Consider the following 22,159-nt stretch of genomic DNA (forward strand, 5'->3'; position numbering starts at 1 on the left):
TGACTTGCCTGTAGTTGCTACAGGTAAGCCTGCCTTACCTGTAGTTCCTACAGGTAACTCGGTTGCCGCCCACTAGCGACGGGTACTCGATGAGCCTGCCTTGCCTGTAATTAATTGCTACAGGTAAATCGGCCACCAACAGTACAAACTTGAAATCAGATCGAGTGTTGAGGAAGCGCCCCGGAAGATGAGCGGTGCGGTAAACGCCGGCAGAGGGTTCACAACGAGGCATGGTGAACACCAACACCTGGGCACGACTATTCCAATTCTAGTATTGGTAGGAACAAAAAGCAGAGCTACTGCGATACGAGGTTACGAGTTGCATGGCATGTTACATGATGGCGGTTTACTTAATTCAGAGGCCAGGAGACCTGTGTGGTAGCACTTAGATTCGGTCTCCTTTTGAATAAAACTACAATGATTCCCTCCCAATTTGTCTATGAGCATGGATTTCTGTTGCACACAATGCTTCTGCATGAGCGAAAATGAAGTAACTAAGAACTGCCACCCACCAGCTTCTCCGGCGATGGTCACGATTATGCCATGGGCCAGCTATTCCCTCGTCGCCCGTACCAGATGAAGTAAATGCCAATTTTTCTTATCCAGTCTACGAGTACTCTGTGTACTACAAGCAATGAATTCCTGCGCTGCCACCTCCAAGGCTTGGCGAAGAGGCGATACACGCCGATAGACATTCGCATCAATGTTTGTCACCTTAACGTGGAGTGTATGCCCCCGAAGGAATTTGAATATCGGAGAGGAACAGGGGTCAGTATCAGTAGTTTTGCATCGCGATCACTGCGGGTTATGGGATCGTAGCATACTTCGGTGATCGTTGTAAGCATCAACACCCGTCATTGCTTCAGCTTCAGCTGCCCCATTCCCACCAACTGCACCAGTTTGATAAACCGCTGGGTTCCCCTTTGAAACACCCGAACGAAAACAACAACAACAGCAAAGTGTCGCGAACCTATCGAAGTACTAGCAAGGACTAAGAAGAAATAAGCCGAAAACGACACGTATAGTTCTTGAACTCGGTCCACAATATGTCCTACCATATAGCCCAAGCCCAACCCCCGCCCTCGCCGCCGGCTTCCGCTGCACCTCCTGCCAGAAGCGGACGGGCGACCTGCTGGCCCTGCCCTGCGGGCACAGCGGCCACAGCGTGTGCCGCTGGTGCGTCGAGGAGGCCATGACAGCCGCGGTGCAGGCCAGCCCGTTCGCGCCCGTGCGCCTCTGCGACGGCACCGAGATCGCGGACCTCGAGGGCGAGCTCGGCTACGTCGCGACCAACGGCGCACTCGTGGCCGCGTACAGGAGGGGGGAGAAGCTGTGGCGGTACCGTGAGCGGAAAAAGTCGGAGGCTTCGGCTGCTTCTTCGGCTTCCGCTTCCGATAACTCCAACACCACCGCCACGTCCAACGTTCCTGGGGGTAGTGGTGTGATGTCGTCGCTGGCGTGGCGACTACCTCTCGACAATAACAATAGCAGCATCAGCATCAGCAGCAGCAGCAGTAGGAGAGGCACGACGGCAAGGTCGCAAGAAGTCTACGACGGTGGGGAAAACAAACGAACCTTTTGACACGCACACCTAACAGCAGTAGGCGGGAGTCGATAGGTTTAGGTGGCCCCTTTTTTGACACGAAGTCTGTGGAGACAACGCCAAAGTTGAGCACAATTGTTGAACTCCGGGCCACGAGGGTGTAGCATTTGCTACTTGAACACGCGCCATGCGCTCGATTTCTCCTGGAAAATTGGGGGCAGACTTTCTCCAATCTGTTAGGCAGTGTTCGACTCAATTGGAGAACATATTTCCACGTTTGATGCTCATTGCCCCGATACTTAATGTGCAACCCCTTGACATTTTGCACTCATGATTGAAGTTGCGCTTGGAGAACTTTAGTGGCACCGAGCTCCGCCAACAGTGCTATGAATTGAGCAGATACAACGGTCCGAGCTAACCTAGCTTCCAGTCGGCGTCGTGTCAAACTTGAACTTTGCTCAACCTTGTAGGGCAACCGACCCCTGATAAAGACGTCATTTTCACGCTTCTTCAATTTCGTAGAAGAACTTATCATTTCAATTTCTGGCATACAGGCAACGCTCTGCTTGTTCCAGGCACATTGCGTTGCGAGCATAGCCGGCAGGCAGCATTTCAGTTTGTGATGCACGAGGCTCATGCCTGATGAATCTTCCGTCGAGACCGACTACTTTACGTGAGGATGGTCTTATCGCTTCAGAGACCCTAACACCATCGAGGAAGCCCATGCTCGCGCCTCAAAGAGGTATGATAACATGATAGGTTAGAGTGACATATTCAGAGGCACCCGCATTCTGTGTGATGATCAACGGTAGAGAATCAGTTGCCTACAACTAGCCTGCCCACCGAAGTCAGTTCCACCACGTTGTTCAAGAGATAGCGCTTCCTCGAAACAAAATGTCACGGCGCAGCTTCGGCGTCGGTGTCATGTCCATGGGCCTATGCAGACACCGGATGTTGAAGTGGGACGCGGTGTCTATGAGGACGTACATTGTATCTTCTTGAAGTGCCTCTTCCCAGGTGTCGAACTATAAGATTGTAGCGAGGCGCAAAAATATATGAATTATAACGCGGTCAGTACTTAATCACTTCCACTTCGTCAAACCTTTCGGGTTCGCCAACCGGGCCACCATTTGGAAGCACTCGTAGCCTGCCCGTGCCAGAAAGCCTGGTCGCAGGTCGTCTGGCGGAGATGCGTGAAAGCAGAACAGCCTATCTGGTCGTAGAAGACGACTGGGAGGCCATACTGCGACCAGAGCTCTGCGAGCGCGAGGAGATACTCCTTGCCGGCGCCGGGACCGCCATGGACAACAAGCGACTAGGGTCTTGCTGCAAGAAAAACCGCCGAAAATACTGTGATAGGTGAAGTAGGGCTCATCGATTGATGGGATGTTGAAAGGGGCCATTGCCTTCGGAGATCAGGATTTCGGGCCATGACTCAGCCATGACTCAAGGAAATAGGGGTGTTTGCCTGGAAGGGAACCAATTACCAGTGCTTCTACGCCGTCTGCGCCCGCCACCGTGTTGCACCAAGAACTGTACAGCCCCGTGAAGTGTGCATTTGGGGATACAGGGAACCAAGCTGGCAATAAGACCACTGGCATCACCGAAGCAGAAGTGTTTACAGGATGTTCATCCATTTTCGTCTTAACCCCTCAACTTTCCAACGTTATGTGCCCAACCCATTATGATTCTTGCTTTGCCTCTGCAGAATCAGCATCCCATCATATCACTATAGTTAATTACGTTAAGTATCGCAAGTTGTGCCCCAGTATGGTATGCACATGTATGCCAGCTTTCCTCCGGCAATGGTCCGTCGACTTTTTGTACGAGGATTGGCATGGTACTGATAATGTCTGTAAGCACGGCCATAATTTTGAGTGTGGATGCCTCGAATTGCCACATCGATGACCAATCTTGGCGGTGAAAACTTCTGTGGTGGCACTGCTTGATGGAGTTGTGCAACCAAGAGACACGCTGAAGTGGACGATCAGCACTATTCACAAGCACGTCTTGGACAGTTTATTGGATGGTATTCTTAGAATCTGCCAGCGATGCTCAGGAAGCCTTACCCTCTGGAACAGACAACCGCATGAGCAGCATATCGGAGACAAGGAGCCTCATGTGAGGGGGTGGAACTTGAGAACACCGAATGATGACTGCCCGATACAGATGGATTTAAACTTGAAGTCGTCCAGTTTCGTAGAGGCCTACTCTTCCTGCTTCCCGGTATCAGAGAAATCTGCTGTGCCCTGGCGACTCGAGTATCATATTCTTATCCAACCATGTCGGATGCATCTAATGATGGTCTGTTGGCACTTTGTGGCTCGATGATGATTTTGTCAATGGTCGCAGTTGGCCTCCGGTTTTGGGCGCGTAAGCAGCAAAAAGTGCCACTGATGGCCGACGACTGGACAGCTGTCGTTGCACTGGTGAGTTTATTAGCATATTTCATCGTCAGACCTTATTATCTTGAAGCTATCGTTACTGATAATTATTGCATAATTGCTTTAGTTATCTTACATTGGAGCAACGATATGTGTTTTCATGGGTGAGTCACTCGATATCTTCTAGCGACTATTTTACTCAATCCAGCATGGTCCCCATAAGTATAGCACCACACCACTCGCAAACACGTCTGATAGAAATCGAATTTATAGTGGTCCATGACAAGGGGCTGGGCTACTCCAATCATAATTTTGGAACGAACAGAACAAAAAGAGTGGTGAGTTCGAGCCTTGTATTCTCATGTCACTTGACGGTTGAACTTCAACACTCTTATGTAAGTAACTAACCCCGAAACAGCTTTAAATGGTCCTTGGCGTACTGGAAACGTGCACACTTGGCTTTGTAAAGCTCAGCGCGCTCTTCTTCTACCCGCCGCATATTCTGCAACAGCGGCAAACTGACCATATTCAGTACCCTGACATGGATCACTATCATCATCTTGGTTCTATGGCTTCTGGTCTTTGAGTTTCTAGCAGGCTTTGTATGCGGCACGGACTACTCAAAGGTCGTGGTGGGTTCTTTCTCTCACGTCTGCAGTATTGCGCTCCCTTCCAGCTTAGGGCTTGCTATTTCCGACATTCTTCTAGATGTCTGGATACTGGCTCTCCCTATACTTGAGGTAAGTCATGCCTCGCTCTGGACACCTTTCATAGGTTATCTAGCCATTTGCTGACAAAACCCAACGAACAGATTTTGCGTCTCCATACATCCTGAAAAGAAAGGTTTCCATTATGGGCATCTTCCTTTTGGCTTCGGTGTAAGCTTTTCAAGTGAAACTCGGTAGATGGGCGGAGGGCTCATCTATATGTTAACCTGAAATATAGTGGCCTTGCTGCGTCAATAGCTCGGATGGTCTTGTATATCAAAATCCACCTCGGAGGCATATCTTATTTCATCTATACTGACTATCAGTGTAAGTTCATTGCTACGGCACAAAGACTATGATCACGAGACCAGGGTTGCTAACTTGACTCGGTGTATTTGGATAAAACTCCTCACTCAAATGGTGTTCTATGGCAGGCTGGAGTGCGGAATGGCCATCATAGCCGTAAACCTGCCATCCCTTCGAGTCCTAGCTGTCTCGCCTAAGATGTCGGAGCTACTGGGCAAGATTAGAAGGATGTTTAAGCCATCTTTCCTACCCGACAGCAGCTCTGAAGTTGCGCCCAATTCCCTGGTGGCGCGCAATGCCGATGGGATCGAGAGCATCGAGTCATTCAGTACCGGGCCACGACTACCTCCAGGTTCGACTTAGCTTCCTAGAAGATCCAGAGAGACAAAACTGGAGTATTGCGGAGAGTTAGACTTCCAAGTCCCAGAGAAGAATCAGGGAATAGAAAACGGAGAATATGGAAGAAGGGTAAGAGAACGAGAAAGGGGGGTCTCGAAGATTGATCTGTAACACTGGCAACAGTGTCTGCGAACTCACACAGTCAATTCATATATTCATTCGGCGTTGTTAGAAAGTAACCAGGAAGTCTATAATTCGAGTTATGAGGCGAGTTCTAACATTTTTGTATCCTAAAGCCAAGTGTATATATCACGGTCTGCATTATAACACAAGGGTCCTGCAACAGTAAGCCTCGGATTCAACAACTATACCATCCGACTCACTTCGCTACCCAAATATTCCAGACTTTGTCCATTTTGGTCTGTGGGCGCGGCACATACATAGCCTCATAACTATCAATCTCCTCCCGCAGGCCCCCGATGCTGAGATCCGTCGTGCCCGGCCGGACATAGGTGCTGCGGAAAGCGAGCTTCCAAAACGCGAAGGCGGCGACGAAGAACGCAATCATGCCGTAGTCCAGAAAGAACCACATGACGTCCCAGCCGCCGTCCAGGAACAGGTCGTAGCCGGCCGCCAAGATCATGAACAGCGTGCCCCCCATGGCCAAGTACGACGTATACGGCTGAAAGCGCCCCCGGTACGGCAGCGCATCGCGGCTGACCCCTTGTTTCTGCAAGGCCGCGTAGAAGTGCCGGTACGTCAACGCCGTGCAGCCGTAGTTGAGCAGCTGGCAGCACGTGACGAGGTCGACGAGGTAGGTCAGCACCTTGGCCGACGAGCTGGAAACCTGCAGGAACGCGAGCAGGCTGAAGGACAGCGCCAGCAGCAGCGCGAAGACCGGGATGCCGCCCGCGTGCAGCGGGCGAAGAAGCGGGGCGCGTAGCCCTCGAGCGCCATGCCGTGCAGGGGTGCGCGTCGCGGAGAAGAGGATGCCGTTGCCGGCGCTGAAGATGGAGGTCATGATTAGGGCGTTGACGAGGTGCGGCAGGCCTTGGATCGCGAGTCGGCCCATTGCGATGACGTAAGGTCTGTGCTCATGCCACCGAAATTAGCTTGAAGATGCTAGCGGGAAAGAAAAGCAGGTAGCGTGAGTTGCCCGGGGAAAGGGGGCGGGAGTGGGTACTTACGACGCGGCGCCGGTTCCTGAGCCAGTGATATCCCCGTTTAGGATGCCAAGCAGTGTCTCGTCGTTGTAGGGTATGACGATGCCCATGCAAAGAGCGGAGCCCATAAAGAAGACCAGGATACGCCAGACGAAGGACCGAAATGCGGGGGGAAGGATCTTTCGTGGATTTTTTGTCTGCAGCGACCATGGAGATGTATTCGGGGCCGGTAACCCTAGAATGTTGAAGCTGTAGTTAGTATAAGTCCTTGTTCGGCTTCGGCGTAAACGCGATGTACTTACGAGAAACTAGCCTGGTAGACGCATGAAAGCACCCCAAGGAACTTGCCGACGCCTCCGGGGTGAGATGTTCCACGAAGGCTCCTGGGTCTTTCCAGTATCTGAATCCGTATCGGTCGTGTATGGGGTTACCACCCAGCATGGTGACGAAAGTGAAGGCGAAGAGGCCCAGCATCAAGAATACCTTGAATATCGAGAGATAGAGCTCGGAGATGCCGAAATACCGGACGGAGATGACGTTGAGAATGGCGTAGAGGACGATCATGGCAACAATGATGGCCTCGACCGGGACCTCGTCTGTCCAGAAGGTGATCATGATGTTCATCGCGACCATCTCAAAGGGCACCAAGAAAGCCACTATATAAGTGTTAGTATCAGTAGCCGGCAATACATAAAAGAATGAGGCATGTATATAGCACCACGTACTGTTCAGGAAGAAGTTCCAAGCCATAGCAAACCCAAGAGCACCGTCCACCCACTCGCCAGCAAAGCGTATGAACGGCGAGGGAATCGGCATGTAGCTCACCATCTGGCGAAGCACTCGTTAACAGCCCACACTGAGGTAATTTCAGCAACCAGCCATTCTTCCAGTATGTACCGACAAAGGTAAACTTACTGAGTCCGCCCCATATCATGAACGCAATGAGTAGACTCGCTGGACCGCCCTTCGGAAGCGCGGAGCCCATCTGTACGTACAAAGCTATAGGATGGTTTAAATTTCAGCAAAAGATGCTTTCTTTCAGGGCGGATGGGATTGACGGCCGTACAAGTTCCAATAGCTCCGCCGATGGCGAAGAGTTGAACCTCTTTGGCCCGCAGCTTCCGGTGCAGCGCCTGGGACCCGGCCGTCAGGTCCACGGCCACAACCTCGGCGATGTCGGAGCCATCGCCGGGACTGAGATTGGCCGAGTGTTTGGTGGTGACAGAATCGGCGGGCGGCCCCTTTTCGCGGGGCTCGGAAACGGCCATGATTAGCAACCTAAGGAATGACGACGGCCGTGAGCGCTCTCAATCGACGCTTGTGATGATATGGGATGAAAAATAACGGCCAACACTGATCAGATTCCAACTAAATTAATGCAAGGGAAGTCTATCATGAATAGAAGCAATCGTCTCTTTTTCGGTTTCCGCTCGATATCTACATAGGGCGATGATCATAGCGATATATCACCGCTTCTCCAGATACACATTGGTGTATCGTCATTGACCAATCCGGGGGCCTACGGGGGTTCTACGCGACTATCTCCGAATTCTTGCCGATAGGTAAGGTGGAATGAACCTGAAGTCCCCGCAAAACCGGGCAGTTCTTCCTTGGCAGATAACGAGTCCCAGAGTCCGTCGGATTAGCGAGCGACGACAAGCTTATCCCTATATTTTGGTAAAATACGCATTGATAAGGATTGCCGGCTTTCGGTCTCGCTGTAATTATGGCAAATCGCCATTAAAGGGGACGGCTAAGGACTCAGTGCGGGGTAAGCAGCTCGTCTGACACCATTTGGCTTTGTCCTCTTATCATCGCAAGCTCCCGATCATGTCTTATCTACCAGTGCAGGAGTCTTCTTGGAGATATCCTAGCCGGAAATACACAAAATGACGACTAGAAGAACACCTACATGATTGAAGTCTGCGACACAGCTGATCCAAAGTTTGACCTTCATACGAAAAGGTAAGGAGTCCTTACCATGGATTTCAAATTTGTGGACATGAGCACGCCGCTGGCGTATCGCAAGGAGCAACTGGGCACTCTGATGGCACAAACCGATGCTGTGGCCATAATCCTAGCTATTGCTGCAATAGTCTTACCAGTCCTGCTATATTACGTAAGCGCCTGCTCCCCCCTTTTCATCATGCAAGTGCGCCATACTGACAGGGGGTGTAACAGGCCTGTTATGCCACTGACATCCCTCACATAAAGGGGTTACCAGAGATCCCTGGCGCGGTGCCGATATTTGGTCATCTGTTGAAACTTGGCGACGACCACGCCACAACATGCGAGAAATGGTGGCGGCAGTACGGACATTCGGCCTACCAGGTGAAGCTTGGCAACACCAGGGCCGTCGTGGTCAACTCCTTTGAGGACTGCAAGAAGATGCTTCTGGGAAACCAGAATGCCGTCATAGACCGCCCGAAGCTATACACCTTCCACGGTGTCATTAGCAGCACGCAGGGCTTCACCATCGGCTCGTCGCCCTGGGACGAGTCGTGCAAGAAGAAACGCAAGGCTGCGGGCACGGCCTTGGGCAGGCCAGCCCTGCGGAACTACTACCCCATGTTCGACCTGGAGAGCTACTGCATCGTGCGCGACATGCAGAAGGACAGCCAATCCGGGGAAGTCGAAATCGACGTCCGGCCCTACATCCAGCGCTATGCGCTCAACACCACCTTGACCCTGTGCTACGGCATCCGCATGGACGCCGTCTACGACGACCTGCTGCGCGAGATCTTGCACGTCGGCTCCGCTATCTCGCTCCTCCGCAGCGCGTCCGAGAACCTGCAGGACTACGTCCCGATCCTGCGCTACCTGCCCAATAACGAGAAGACGCGGCGCTCCAAGGAGCTGCGGGACCGCCGCGACGCCTACCTCAACCTGCTCCTGGACAAGGTCCGCGACATGATCCGGCGCGGCGTCGACAGGCCTTGCATCGCGGCCGCCATCCTGAAGGACGAGGAGACCCGGCTGACGGGCGTCGAGGTCTCGTCCATCTGCCTCTCGCTTGTGTCCGGGGGGTTCGAGACCATCCGGGACGCTGACCTCCTGCCTCGGCTCGCTGTCGACGCCCGAGGGGCAGGTCTGGCAGGACCGCGCGTACGCGGACATCAAGCGGCACTACCCGGATGTGCGCGGGGCCTGGACCAGCTGTTTTGTCGATGAGAAGATTCCGTATGTCAATGCGATTGTTAAGGAGGCTGGGCGGTACTACACCGTCAGTGCCATGAGTCTGCCGCGGAATACCGTGACAGAGGTCCACTGGAACGGAGCCGTCATCCCGCCCAAGACAATGATCCTGATCAACGCTCAGGCCGGTAACCATGGCAAGTATTTACCTGTAATTTGATAGTTAGAAACCTTCCGTCTTCCATGCTAACCCTGCGTCGGTAATAGACACCGACCACTTCGGCCCCACCGCGTCCAGCTTCGACCCCGAGCGCTGGCTGAAAAGCCTGGACCCGCCCGCCGAAGCCGAGGCCGCCGGCCTCGGCCACCTCAGCTTCGGCACCGGCTCGCGCGCCTGCTCCGGCCAGCACATCGCGTCGCGGCTGCTCTACGCGGCGCTGGTGCGCATCCTGGCCTCCTACCGGATCGTCGCGAGCGAGGCGAGCCCGCCCAACACGGACTACGTCGACTACAACCAGTTCAAGACGGCGCTTGTGGCCATCCCGCGCGAGTTCAAGGTCCGGCTCGTGCCGCGCGATGCGGCGGTTACCCGGGAGTGTCTGGAGCTGGCGGAGGGGCGGACTAGTCTACACTACAAGGAGTGAGTAGGGGCATAAGGGAAACCAAGGGTCAGGGGTAATCGTGGGGTGTGCTAGGACAAGACAGTTTTTGGAGACGTTGCTGGGCCATGAGAATGCCACCATTCAGGAGTAAAGGTTGTATCATTCGTTGTTACCTAGTTATCACGTTGCCGGTTATCTTGTCCCCCATCGGACGATCCGACTCCGATAAGTGGGAACTGGGATAGACCCTTGAGTTGTTGGGGTAGCCAAGATCTTGCCTGCTCCAGACTAGCTGAAGTATCCGATCTGTCAAGGCCTTGGGGTAACCAGCAATGTGCATTACACTGCCTACCTAGTATTGCTGTCCATTCCCATAATAATTCCTGCCTATCCCTTGAAAGAAGACGGTCAGCTGAGCTTTACCGACCAATCATCTCAATCCAGTACAAAGATGCCCTCGCTTCGAGTTGAGCAGCTCTTTAGTGTCAAGGGCTATGTAGGCGCTGTGACAGGCGGATGCAGCGGTCTCGGCCTCATGATCTGCAAGGTCAGTACTTTCATCAGCTCCTTCCTTGTATACCCCACCCCTGACAAAGTTGTCTAACACTGCAGGGCCTACAAAGGGGCTTGTGGAAAATGGTGCCAAGGTGTACGTCCTCAGTTTGCCGACGGACCCCATTGATGAGACCATAGCCAAGCTCAACGAGATTGGCCAGCCGTACGGCGGGACAGCACATGGGTAAGCGAGCGAGTCCATTACATACTTTTGCCCATGTTTTGAGGAACCAGAATTTAACGGTTGGGAAAATACAGGATCCCCTGCGACGTCTCCGATAAGGACTCCATAGCCCAAGCCGCCGCCACACTCAGCGCCCGCGAAACCCGCCTAGACCTGCTCTGCTCCAACGCGGGGATCCGGCGCGACCCGCCAGTGGCGTGCGACGTGCTCAAGGCCCCGCTGGCAGAACTACAAGCGTCGCTCTGGTCGGGGAAGCCGGGCGACTGGGCCGACACCTTCGCCGTCAACACGACGGCGCACTACTTCCTGTCGGTCGCCCTGCTTCCCTTGCTCGCGGCCGCGGCCGAGACGGGACAGAGCGAAGGCCGTGGGGCCGTCGTCGTGACGAGCTCATGCGCGAGTATGCACAACGCGACCAATGTCGATCTGACGAGTTATGCGGCTAGCAAGGCGGCGACGGACCATTTGGTGAAGCTGCTGGCGGCTAAGTTCAGCAGGTTCTATGTTCGGGTGGCGGGTATCAACCCGGGGTGTGAGTTGGAACTCCCTCTCAAGTATTTGGGGGCACTGTGCTGACAAACCTCGTTCTTTAGTTGTGCCGAGCAATATGAACCCGGTAGGACAGGAAGGCAAGATGTTCAGTGCCCTGTTTGACAAGGTCCCCGCCAAGAGAGCTAGAAATGACGGGGATATCGCTGGTGCAGTCTTGTATCTTGCCAGTCGCGCTGGGGTAAGTCGCTCCCTCTCCACAACCACCAGATCATCAGATCATGTCGCTAGACTAACATCACTGAAAAGTCTTACGTCAACGGTGTATCCTTATGAATTGATGGAGGACGGGTTCTGCTGGCTAACGGCCAGGAATGATGTCTTCATGTACTTTATCTGAGTAAAGTATGGACTCATACCAGAATGAGTTTGCCCCTTTTCGATGTCGACTAGCCGGCGGCCGTCAAATAATACCGGATATCTGATATTAGAACTGATATGAGCAGACGCTTTGCTTAGTCGACCCATGTACCAACAGTCTATTTTTTGATATATCATATATCGCCTCTACTCTAGATCGGATGACTCTAACCTCGTGTTAGATCTATCAACAGTCTAAATCAACCTCACTAATGAACGTGTACAAATACACCATGTAGTCCCTGAGTTTGGGCCACGACTGGTCCGCTCTTATCCAGGTCTCCTGAAGACAACATAACAGTGCAACAAGGTCAATTATGCTATCCAATCTACCCCCACTGCACTGGCACTTGGCCGTGGCGGCCACATGCCTCAGCACCATTGCCACGGGAACTTACTTCATCCACCACCGCTACCTTCACGAAGACAGCTCGACCGAACGCCTCTCCGTCAACTACTTCTTCACCCGCAAGTGCAACAAAGGGTGCGCCTTCTGCTTCCACACCGAAAAGACCTCCCACGTCGCCCCCCGAGGCCGACATGAAGCGCGGCCGGGCCCCTTCCGCTGGAAGGTGTTCCAGGTTCTGTACGTCGAGGGCGAGAACGACGCCGAGGAGGGCGACGCCCCGACGCACCACAACAACAAGCGGAAACGCAACGCCAAGCAGCTGCTCATCTCGGACGCGCGAAGTTCGAGACCTTTTGCCGCAAGCACCGGCATCTTGATTGCTTCATCCCGGAGCCTAACACCGTCATGGGGTCGAGCTACTTACTCTTGGACGAGTACCTGTGCTTCTTGGACAAGGGCGCCGGGGTCGAGAAGCAGTCGCCATCCCTCTTGGACGTTGGGGTGCAGAAAGGGCTGAGTGAAGTTTACTGGGGCCAGAAGGCGTCCAGGGAGCGCGGTGGCATATTTGAGTGGACCAAGGATGCTCTCGGGGACGGAGACGTGGAGGGTGAGAGTGGATGCGGGACTGCTAACAAGAATTTGTTGGACTGGTGAGCGGTTCATCTGTCGGTCTGGTCCTTTTCTCCGCCATCGAATCTTGTCGACGAAAACAACAGAAATTTGATTCCCAAGCGTCTCTCAAAGTGGTCGAAATTGGTACATGACATGTGACAAGGGGTTGTGTTTCAAGGCTTCGTAGAAATTATTGATTGCTATCGTCAAGGGGCTATATTTGCCTGGTGACCAGCTTTGGCACATGAATTGTAGTACTAACTATTACGTTTCAAGGAAAACTCTTTGCGGGTGCTGTTTTTTGATTGTTTGTCTGTATCTTCTGTATCTACTGGCAACAGTGACCAACCCCTAATTACTTTTCGTGCACAGTTCCATCTTGTCTAAGGCAATGCTGCCAGTGATAGCGTTTCGCCATCCATACCAGACGAAGGTCATGCCTGGAACGTGGCATCCTTTGCCTGCTCTCTACTTGACTTCACAAAATCCATCAATTCCTGATAGGCCATCGCGTCATTGCCTTTTGCAGCCTGAGAAGCAGTAATCTTTGCGCAGGGACCTACCAAGCCGGACCTGGAGTCTCTATAGATGTACCGAAAAATGTGCTCGGCTTGGTTGACTTTATGGCCCTGGTCCTGCAGCTGTCGGATTCGGTCATTCACCTCCTGGGCCCACAGCTTCATTTGTGCCCGCTGAACTGCCGAGTGAAAGAAGCCTGGACTTTTCTTCTCCTGCTCGTAGACTTCGCCTTCATCCATCTCCACCAGCTCGACCTGTTCGCTCTGCACCATCTCGAAAGCCTCGAGGTCGAGGAGGCTACGGCCGGATGCCAAGATGGAAGAGACTGCCTCATTCCATCTCCGTCCTCTATCACCATGGAGATAGCGTAGGATCGAACGGAAGAAAGACAGCCAGTACAGGTCTTGGCTGCCGAAATTTGGCGCATATGGCGCGCCCGACACGCAGTCGACCAGCTCGACCCGATGTAGCCGCGATAAGACCCGCGCCGCGATGAGCGCCGCGAGCTCCTCACTGATGATACAGTTCACTATACGCAGCTCGCGTAGGCTGGGTAGGTTGGGCAAATCGGTGCCTAGTGCACTCGAAAGTGTGCCCCATAAGGCGGTAGCGTAAGGCTGGCCGGGGTTGGCGACGAACTCGAGCCGCCGTAGCGCCGTGGCGTGGACGTAGAACCACTCGTCCATGCACTCCTCGAGCCCGCCGACGTCGAATTCATCTTGCCTATCGACTACCCATTCCGAGTCCCAGAACCCGAGCGCCAGACTCTCCAGCCGTCCCACGAACGCGTGCCACGCCGGCGTGAGCCACGCCGACGACACGACCGGGATCAGGTTCCGCAGGGCGAGGTGCCGGATCGTGCCCGGGTTGTCGACAAGCGCCTGCCACGTCGCGGTCAGACATTGCCGCCAGTTGGTCTCCGACTCGGCGATTGTTAGTTCGTCGGTGGGATGCAAACCCTGGAATTCGGCCCACTCGTCAAATGAGGTTGGAGCTCGGAAGCCGACCTTGCTGTCCGGATCCGCCGTGAATCGTATGGAGAACGACGAGATTCCAGGCAAAGTCTTCCCTCTCAACAAGTCGCGTGTAAATACAGGCAATCCTGGCGAAGCCCACGCTCCTTCGAGGTCTGGAACAGCCAGATCCAAGGTGAGGGTCAGAGCGCGGGCGTAGGTGCCGAACTTGGCGACGACATGGGCGATGGCGTCCCGATCGGCTAGGCGGTTCGAAAAGCGGATGGTCGAATACAAGTTTGGGGCGAAGTACTGGCGGAGGCGCGAGTCCACGGCGCTTAGCCGGAGCCGGTCTTGGAATGGGAGAGCCCGCTCGATCTCGCCTAACAGCTCTGTCGGCAGCGATGCGAACATTCCAGACGACATGTTGGCTTTTTCTTCTTCTGACTCAAACTCAGCTGCTGCGAGTTTTGCAAGTGCTGATTTTCTGCTTCCTTTCTTTTCCTTATTTAGGTTATGTGAAGTCATGCCATGTGGCGTTGCCCGAGGCTGCCGTCTGCAAGCTGGTGGCTGCTGTACAATGGCGGGGCGAGTACAAGCTAGCAAGCATTAAGTGGGGAGGGCAAACATTCGGGGGAAGGCGCCAGGGGAAGGCGCCAGGGAACGGCCATTTCCCCAATGCTCCAATAGATCGACACAGGCATCTGAGACAGTCCAGATATCCTTCGCGATGTTATGTTAATAATTACCGTAATGCCTTGTCGTAATGCATGGCCGGCTCATCTCATCCTGATTCCTCGGCGGGGCTTCGCCAATCTGGACGACCGGCCAATGCCCGATCTCCATACCCCAAATGATAATCGGATTGGCTCCGGCACGTTTGCGGGGTGATGCCCTACATCGCAGACCAATCCAATCCAGGTGCATGCGTTTCAAATACCCAGTGCTTCTCATGCTATATCCGACAACTCTCCCGCTGATGGGCAGCCCCAGCTGTTAGACATTCAGAGCCATCAGAGTGCACTCGTATTGACGAGCATCGTATGTAGCCATGGCTCTGTTAACAATCACGGGGGTGTCCCTGGTGATACTGGCTTCATTATTCATCTATACCCATGTTCTGGAACCCCTCCTCTTCAGTTCCCAGGCCAAGATCCCCGGCCCCAAGGCCTACGCCCTCACCAAGTGGCGCCTGGCGCTCGAAGACGGCCGCGGGACTCGCACGCGCACCGTCGACCAGCTGCACCAGCGCTACGGCCCCGTCGTGCGCACGGGACCCAACGAGGTCTCGTTCAACAACCTCGCGGGCCTGCGCACCATTTACGGACCAGGAAGCCCGTACGGCCGCACCGACTTCTACCGCATGTTCGACGTCTACGGCCGCCAGAACCTGTTCACCTTCCACTCCGTTACCGCGCACGGCCGCCGCAAGCGCCTCGTGTCGCACGCCTACTCCAAGACCGCCGTCGTCCGCGGGCCCGTCGCGGCCATGGTCGAGGCCAAGGCCGCGGCCTACATGCAGCTGCTCGCTACGGCGGGGCCCGAGGGTGGTGGCGTCAGCGACGTGTTCGAGACGCTGCACTGGTACTCCTGGACTCCATCACGGCGTTCTTGTATGGCCGGCACGGGTCGACGTCGGCCATGCAAGGGTGTGAGGAGCATCGCGCTCTCATAGGGGATGTCGTGGACCCGGCGCGCTGGAGGCTGTCGTGGTTCGCGGTGCATTGGCCGGGACTGACCAAGTGGCTCTATACCCGCACAGGCTGGATGGAGTCGGCAGTGCGACCGCTGCTTCCTATGCAAAAGCCCGCCACATACACTGGGATCCGGAAGTTCGCGCTGGAAGCGTACCGCCGATCAGAGAGTGAGGCGAAACAAGGGGTTGTTCATGATGGTGAGTTGTGTGAGACGGAATTAAACCCCATGAAATTATTGCAGGAGAACCTTCTTCGAGAGGCACTCGGGCACCAACCCCTATTAGCCTTTTCGTTGAAACGCCACTAACACGAACTTCCACTGAAAGAAACAGACCAGCCACAGTCGATTTTGGAACGCCTCCTCGATGTCCAGAGCTCGGAAAAGAACCAGGAGAAGCTCGATGGCCTCGACATCGCCTCGGAATGCGCCGACCACCTGCTCGCGGGCATCGACACCACGAGCGACACGCTCATGTTCCTCATCTGGGCGCTCTCACGGCCCCAAAACCGGCGGTACCAGGACCGGCTGCGGGACGAAGTCCGCGGCATCCCCGAGGCGTCGCTGAGCAGCACCAGCAGCATGATCCCCACCGTGGAGGCGAGCGACCGGTGCACCTACCTCGGCGCCGTCATCAAGGAGACGCTCCGGCTCTACTCGCCGCTGCCCGCGTCCGAGCCGCGGTCCGTCGCGGCAGACTCCGCCATCGACGGGTTCGCCATCCCGGCCGGCACCACGGTCGGCGCGTCGCCGTTCAGCCTGCACCGCAACCCGGACGTGTTCAGAAACCCGCTCGTGTGGGATCCGGACCGGTGGTTGGATGAGGAGAACCCGGAGAAGCTGGCGGAGATGAACCGCTGGTTCTGGGCCTTTTCTAGCGGGGGTCGCATGTGCATTGGTCTACAGTAAGTAATTATGTCTCCGCTTCTTGCGCTGATTTCATTGCTGTACCTACCCCTTTCTTCCCTCTTCTCCTTTTGAAACAGTATATGGATAGAAACTAATCTGGATTCTCCTTTAGTCTGGCCATGGCTGAGATGACCACACTCGCTGCAGCAATTTATCGAAAGTATCAGACGTCGCTCGCGCCGGGCTTCGAGGATGTCGCACCGGGGATCACCTCTCGATTCGAAGTCTTCTCTGATGACATATTCTCCAAAGTAGCTGTAGGTGCTCTTCACCCTGCCCCCTAACCCCTTTTTGACCGCCACCATGATGACCTGCAGCGCTAATTCGCTACTTACTAGGAGCACCACTGCCCCATTGTATTTCGAGAGGCGTAGTATGGCGTGATTATTCTGTCTTCCGGGCTACCTAGTTACTATAGTCAGTTTTACAAAGTTACGTTGAACGATGATTTTGCCTTCGATGTGTAAGTTCTGCGAAGGGTCAGTCCATCGAGCAATATAAGGTTACTCGACTGCATAAGGCTGGAGGTCTAGATCGCTGCGGTGGACGCTGACCGCTTCGAACTTCTCGGTTCGCTCTTTTTCCGGGAATTATAACGGCGAGTTTCGCGGTCTGCTGCTCATAAGCCTATAGAGCCACGCCGTGTTAGGAAGCTCCAAGCTGCTTGAATGTTCAGCACGACTTCAAGACAGTTCAAAGTATAGATAAAATCAAAAGAGTAAGAAGTATCTAAGTATGTCAAGAGTTCTGAAAATCGCCTCTGCTTACTCGATCCTTACCCCCACACCCTATCATTCTATGAGAGTACCGTCGACTTCCAGCCAATTCCGCACCATCTTGGGCACGAGCCCCGCCTCGATGACCTGCGGACACAGCCGCAAGGCCTCGCTGTGCGCACAAGCCCTGCCAATTTCCCAGGTCAGCAGCCCCGCGCTGCGCTGCTGCTCCGAGGTCTCCTTATCCCCCTCGTCCTCCTCCGCCATGAACGAATGCTCGTAGTATTCGGCCAGCTTGACGGCGGGGAGCCGCTGCTCGGCCTCGGCCCCGAGCTCGGCCGCCCGCGCCCACAGGCGCGCCAGCCACTCCGCGAGGTCCACCTTGTCAAAGCGCAGCAGGCCGCTGGCGCGCACCGCGGGCAAGAAGTCGTCGTTCCAGGAGAAGTGGTGCGGCGCCACCAGGTTGTAGAACGAGGCGGCCGACGCTGACGCTAACGCTGTTGATCCGTTGCTGTGGCTGTCATCATCATCTGCATGTAGCTTCTCCTTTTCTACACCGCCGTTTCCTAACCCCTTGGTTCCATTCTTGTTCATCCGCGCCGCCAGCTCGAGTATCGCCCGCGCCGCCGTGTCCACGGGCATCCACTCGCACCGACCCTGCCGCGGCCCGAGCCGCGGCAGCGCCCCGACCTGGGCAGCGCTGCGCACGAGCAGCGGGATCGCCTCCTTCTCGTTCCAGATGCCATGCTCGGTATCGGCCGAGATCTGGCCGACGCGGACCACGGCGACATGAGGCGAAGTCGCCGCACCATCCGGGCCATTTGCTGCTAAATTGCCGCCATCGTCGCCGTCGTTCGATGCGGAAATAGGAAGCTTCCCCTTGCCCAAGGTCGTTGCCGTTTCCTGGGCTGCTGCAGCTGCAGCTGCTGCAAGTTCGCACATACGCTCCCCAACCAGCTTCGACCGCGCATAGCCCGTCGGCGCGGCATAGCCCCAATCCGCAAGCGGCCCCTCGGGCACGGCCGACCCCGCCGGCACGCCGAACGCAGCCGAGACGCTGCCCGTGAACAGCAGGCGCGCGGGCCGGCGGAAGGGCACTTCGCGGGCCAGGTCCAGGAGCCGGCGCAGCCCGGCCAGCTGGGGCCGGAAGCTGGCGAGGCCGATGGCGAAGTTGACGGGCCAGGCGGCGTGCACGACGAGCGTGGCGGTGGCCTGCAGGGTGGCGAAGATGGCGGGCGACGACAGGCCCAGGTGGGGCGCGCCCAGGTCGTCGGTCGTGAGGCAGGCGAGCTTCTGCTGCAGCTTCGGGAAGGACGCCGCGGTCGACAGGCGCCGGGCGTACAGGGAGGTCTGCACGCGGTCTGCGGCGTCTTTGGCCGTGTTGTTGACGCTGCTGCGCACGAGGCAGTAGATCTTGTCTACTTGGGGGTCTTGGAGGAGCAGATGGAGGATGTGGGCGCCCAGAGCCCCGGTGGCGCCTGTGAGGATCTGCGGATCGTGGTCAGTTCAGTCCATGCAAACTCAAGTAGCAGATGCTTGTCAAAGCGTGGGTATTAGCCCGATGAGAGAGATGCTTACCACTGTCTCCCTTTCGGGATCAGGAAGGTCCCCCGGCTTTCGCCTCTCGAAGGTGCCGTACTCATCGACGAGCTTCTGCATAAGGTCAAGATCGCTCTCCGACTCTCCTTTAGTAGCAGGGTGGTCAGTAATTATCTGGCCGCCGTTGGCCAGCTCGTGATCGCCTAAAGACATTGAGTACAACTTCTGCGCCAGCTTCTCTACGTTGCCCGCGTCGTATATAGCGTTGGTCGGAAGCAGCGAGCTGTTGTCGCTGAACTCAAAATTCTGCACCAGAAGGCGCCGGATCTGCGCAGCGCGGAGGCTATCCACACCCGCGGCGAAAAAGTCGGTGTGGACGTCGGGCATGTCAATCTCGACGTGGTCACGGAGCAGGTCTAGAATTTTCTGCTCCAGTTTATTGATATCCAGTTTTTTCAACGGGGTCTCCTGCCCATTCGTCCGTAGATGCGACTTTTTCTCCGCGTACATGGCGTCGATGTAGTCCCGGAACTGGGCGTGGGCGGCGCCGCGGATGACGTTGCCCTTGTCCGTGGCCGGGTAGTCGACGTCGGCGGGCACCGGGACGACCATGTCGCGCGCAACACGAGCGAACTCGTCGGCGAGCCGATTGCCCGCCTGCACGTACGGCCAGACCGCGTCGACGAACTCGGCGTCCGACAAGGTGGGGGAGCATCCTCGCCGCCGTCAGCATCGGCGGTGGTGGAAGAAGACCGGAACACCAGCACGCCCGGCGCCAGCCTGTCGTGGCCCACCATCAGCACGTCGCGTACGAGCGGGCTCTCGCGGATGGCGCCCTCGATGCCCAGTGGCAGGATCTTCTCGCCGCTCAGCAGTGTCACGGTGTCGTCGTCGCGCGCGACGTACTTCCAGGCGTCCGGCAGGGTCGGGTGCGGGGTCCAGAGGTCCTTGGAGTGGAACGAGCCGGGCGGATCATCCGAGTTGGACATCTGGAGCGCCGGGTGCGACTGGAGGTACACGGCCTCGTAAACGTCGTCGTGGCCGCCGCTGCCGCCACCACCCCGCGGCTTGAAAATCATGTGGGGTCGTAGGCTGGAGTAGGGCCGCACGTAGTCCCAGGTGTCGTCGCCGGGCTCGCGGTAGATGGAGTCGCCTGCATGGCCCACCTCGGTCCTGAGAAGATTCAGCTTAACAAAATAGTTCTAAATCAATAACTCCTAAGACAAATACTATGGGTAGCCTGGACTATGCCGGAGAAGGAGGAGGCGCGAGACTTACATCCCATAGATCACGCCAAACTTGACACCCGCTTTGACGACCCGGTTCCCGAGCTCATCAGGCGTTCTCGCCCCCGCCGAGGTGACGTACTTGCACTGCCGGAGCACCTCGATCCCGTCCCCCCCTCGGCCATGAGCTTGAGGGTGTAGGGCACGCAGTGGCAGATCTCCGGCCGCGCCTCCCGGAGCGCGTGGATGAGGTTCGCTGCCGTCAGGGGCAGGCGGGCGTTGAACAGGTGCGCCGGCTGCCGCATCCACATGGCCATGAGCGAGGTGAAGAGGCCGTGGATGTGGTACCACGGCAGGGCGTTTAAGGCCCGCAGGCCCGTTCCCGTCGGCAGCGTCGTGATGATGCTCCGGTGCGACAGGAAGAGTGGTTTGGGCAGGCCCGTCGAGCCCGACGAGTGCGCAATCAGGGAGATCTGCACGTGCTCGGCCTCCTTGTCGGGGATCGGGCGGTCGAAGGGCTCCGGGAGAGGGTGGTCTGGCCGGTCGAAGTCCTTCCTTGCCGGTATCGGCATGAAGTGGAGGCTCGAATCGGCCTTCTTCAGGTCGGCAATGGTTGCCGTGATGCGAGCTGTGTTGCCGTACATAATTGTATCGCAGTCCGCAGTTGCCAGCAGATTCAGGCAAGCAGGCTCTCCCAGGCGGATCGACATGATCAAGGCCTTGCACCCCAGCCGGAAGATGGCGAAGAAGGTGACGATAAAGGATAGGTCCGACTGGGCGAACAGAGCTACTGTCTTGAAGGAGTTCATCTTCAAACCAGCTCGCACAAGTAGATGGCACGTCTCGTCAACCATTCGGTCGAGGTCCCTCCCTGCGGAGTACTCATAGTCGGTAGGACTGTTGTCATACTTCGGGTAGCCAAGGATGGGGGATTGAACCTCGTCTTGTGCTCGCACGCGGATGATGTCGTCAATGGTCCATAGCCTGCCATACTCCTGGATGCGCGCCTCGACCACCTCGGCTGATATGGAAGCCATTTCGCCGTATCAAAGAGGACCTTATAGCCTCCGGCGTTGAAGCTGACCGATGCAGATCAAGAAGGTAATGAGCTTGCGAGAAGTGGTGACCGTGCGTGTCTTTAGACAAGATCTTATATCCAGCCAAGCACATTTGGCACCTAGCACAAACAATAGGGATGGGGTTCCATAGATGACCATATGACCAAACTGGTGAAGAGAGAGCAGGAAGGAAGCGATCCGCGAGACTCCTCATATGCTGGGGAGAGGATGGGGAACCCTTCAACCTGATATGCTTAGCCCTGCATAGATGCTAGTGCTAAGCATAGCATTGCTCTGCTAGAAACCACGTATCCCTTGCATAATACAGGAGGAGGTCCCAGAAGTCGATTCTAGGGTGGCATTAAAGGATGCATAAAGATCCATGGTTCTATATTGTCAATTGTATATTCTGTGTAGGGTTGGTTGGATTGTTGTTCGTGTGATGGTTGGATTGGGGTTGACTATTAAGGAAGGGATGCGATATGCACGCATGGTCATGGAGCCTCCCCCCCCCCCTTTTTTTTTTTTTTTGGTTTGCCCCCGGTAATAAGAGATGCTTTATCGTCCAATGCCACAGTGAGATGCGAACCGGCGGAATTGCCATTGCGTCATAGCCCCCCGTCTTCGGAAAAAGTACCTTCTGCCCCCAATCTGCAAAATGGATGTATGTATGTCTTTCATTATAGTACATAAGTATTATGCAACTGCACTAATGGACAAGGCAAGAGATGCTGAATGGAAGTGTGCGTGGTGGCT

The 22,159-nt window shown here is 55.6% G+C and overlaps 9 protein-coding genes across 9 annotated transcripts; 5 read left to right on the forward strand and 4 right to left on the reverse strand.

Annotated features, from left to right (window-relative positions):
- Positions 1-1,051: 1,051 nt before the first annotated feature.
- PG994_014416 (proline-specific peptidase) lies at positions 1,052-3,180 on the reverse strand (the record flags this gene model as incomplete). The annotated part of the gene is made up of 4 exons (XM_066865825.1): positions 1,052-1,427; positions 2,531-2,568; positions 2,646-2,858; positions 3,031-3,180. The coding sequence occupies 4 exons, from the start codon at positions 3,178-3,180 to the stop codon at positions 1,052-1,054; spliced, it is 777 nt and encodes a 258-aa protein (XP_066708954.1).
- Positions 3,181-3,825: 645 nt separating this feature from the next.
- Positions 3,826-5,303, forward strand: PG994_014417 (uncharacterized protein; the record flags this gene model as incomplete). Its single annotated transcript, XM_066865826.1, has 4 exons — positions 3,826-3,972; positions 4,201-4,265; positions 4,397-4,667; positions 5,001-5,303. The coding sequence occupies 4 exons, from the start codon at positions 3,826-3,828 to the stop codon at positions 5,301-5,303; spliced, it is 786 nt and encodes a 261-aa protein (XP_066708955.1).
- Positions 5,304-5,658: 355 nt separating this feature from the next.
- PG994_014418 (uncharacterized protein) lies at positions 5,659-7,710 on the reverse strand (the record flags this gene model as incomplete). The annotated part of the gene is made up of 6 exons (XM_066865827.1): positions 5,659-6,367; positions 6,467-6,677; positions 6,745-7,098; positions 7,168-7,281; positions 7,358-7,441; positions 7,509-7,710. 6 exons carry the CDS (start codon positions 7,708-7,710, stop codon positions 5,659-5,661), a joined length of 1,674 nt encoding a protein of 557 aa, XP_066708956.1.
- A 713-nt stretch (positions 7,711-8,423) lies between these two features.
- Positions 8,424-10,221, forward strand: PG994_014419 (cytochrome P450; the record flags this gene model as incomplete). The annotated part of the gene is made up of 4 exons (XM_066865828.1): positions 8,424-8,561; positions 8,624-9,547; positions 9,645-9,765; positions 9,845-10,221. The coding sequence occupies 4 exons, from the start codon at positions 8,424-8,426 to the stop codon at positions 10,219-10,221; spliced, it is 1,560 nt and encodes a 519-aa protein (XP_066708957.1).
- Positions 10,222-10,630: 409 nt separating this feature from the next.
- PG994_014420 (short-chain dehydrogenase) lies at positions 10,631-11,743 on the forward strand (the record flags this gene model as incomplete). Its single annotated transcript, XM_066865829.1, has 5 exons — positions 10,631-10,726; positions 10,803-10,918; positions 10,993-11,450; positions 11,512-11,648; positions 11,717-11,743. The coding sequence occupies 5 exons, from the start codon at positions 10,631-10,633 to the stop codon at positions 11,741-11,743; spliced, it is 834 nt and encodes a 277-aa protein (XP_066708958.1).
- An 838-nt stretch (positions 11,744-12,581) lies between these two features.
- PG994_014421 (radical SAM enzyme) lies at positions 12,582-12,830 on the forward strand (the record flags this gene model as incomplete). Its single annotated transcript, XM_066865830.1, has 1 exon — positions 12,582-12,830. One exon carries the CDS (start codon positions 12,582-12,584, stop codon positions 12,828-12,830), a length of 249 nt encoding a protein of 82 aa, XP_066708959.1.
- Positions 12,831-13,222: 392 nt separating this feature from the next.
- PG994_014422 (uncharacterized protein) lies at positions 13,223-14,686 on the reverse strand (the record flags this gene model as incomplete). Its single annotated transcript, XM_066865831.1, has 1 exon — positions 13,223-14,686. One exon carries the CDS (start codon positions 14,684-14,686, stop codon positions 13,223-13,225), a length of 1,464 nt encoding a protein of 487 aa, XP_066708960.1.
- A 625-nt stretch (positions 14,687-15,311) lies between these two features.
- On the forward strand, positions 15,312-17,148 carry PG994_014423 (uncharacterized protein; the record flags this gene model as incomplete). The annotated part of the gene is made up of 4 exons (XM_066865832.1): positions 15,312-15,909; positions 15,936-16,154; positions 16,290-16,860; positions 16,977-17,148. The coding sequence occupies 4 exons, from the start codon at positions 15,312-15,314 to the stop codon at positions 17,146-17,148; spliced, it is 1,560 nt and encodes a 519-aa protein (XP_066708961.1).
- Positions 17,149-17,655: 507 nt separating this feature from the next.
- On the reverse strand, positions 17,656-21,382 carry PG994_014424 (uncharacterized protein; the record flags this gene model as incomplete). The annotated part of the gene is made up of 5 exons (XM_066865833.1): positions 17,656-19,068; positions 19,159-19,806; positions 19,881-20,292; positions 20,398-20,428; positions 20,488-21,382. The coding sequence occupies 5 exons, from the start codon at positions 21,380-21,382 to the stop codon at positions 17,656-17,658; spliced, it is 3,399 nt and encodes a 1,132-aa protein (XP_066708962.1).
- Positions 21,383-22,159: the final 777 nt, after the last annotated feature.

Source organism: Apiospora phragmitis, assembly GCF_038363925.1.
Source record: "Apiospora phragmitis strain CBS 135458 chromosome Unknown utg000013l:1.0-2965645.0:1.0-2969333.0, whole genome shotgun sequence".
Lineage (NCBI taxonomy): Eukaryota > Fungi > Ascomycota > Sordariomycetes > Amphisphaeriales > Apiosporaceae > Apiospora > Apiospora phragmitis.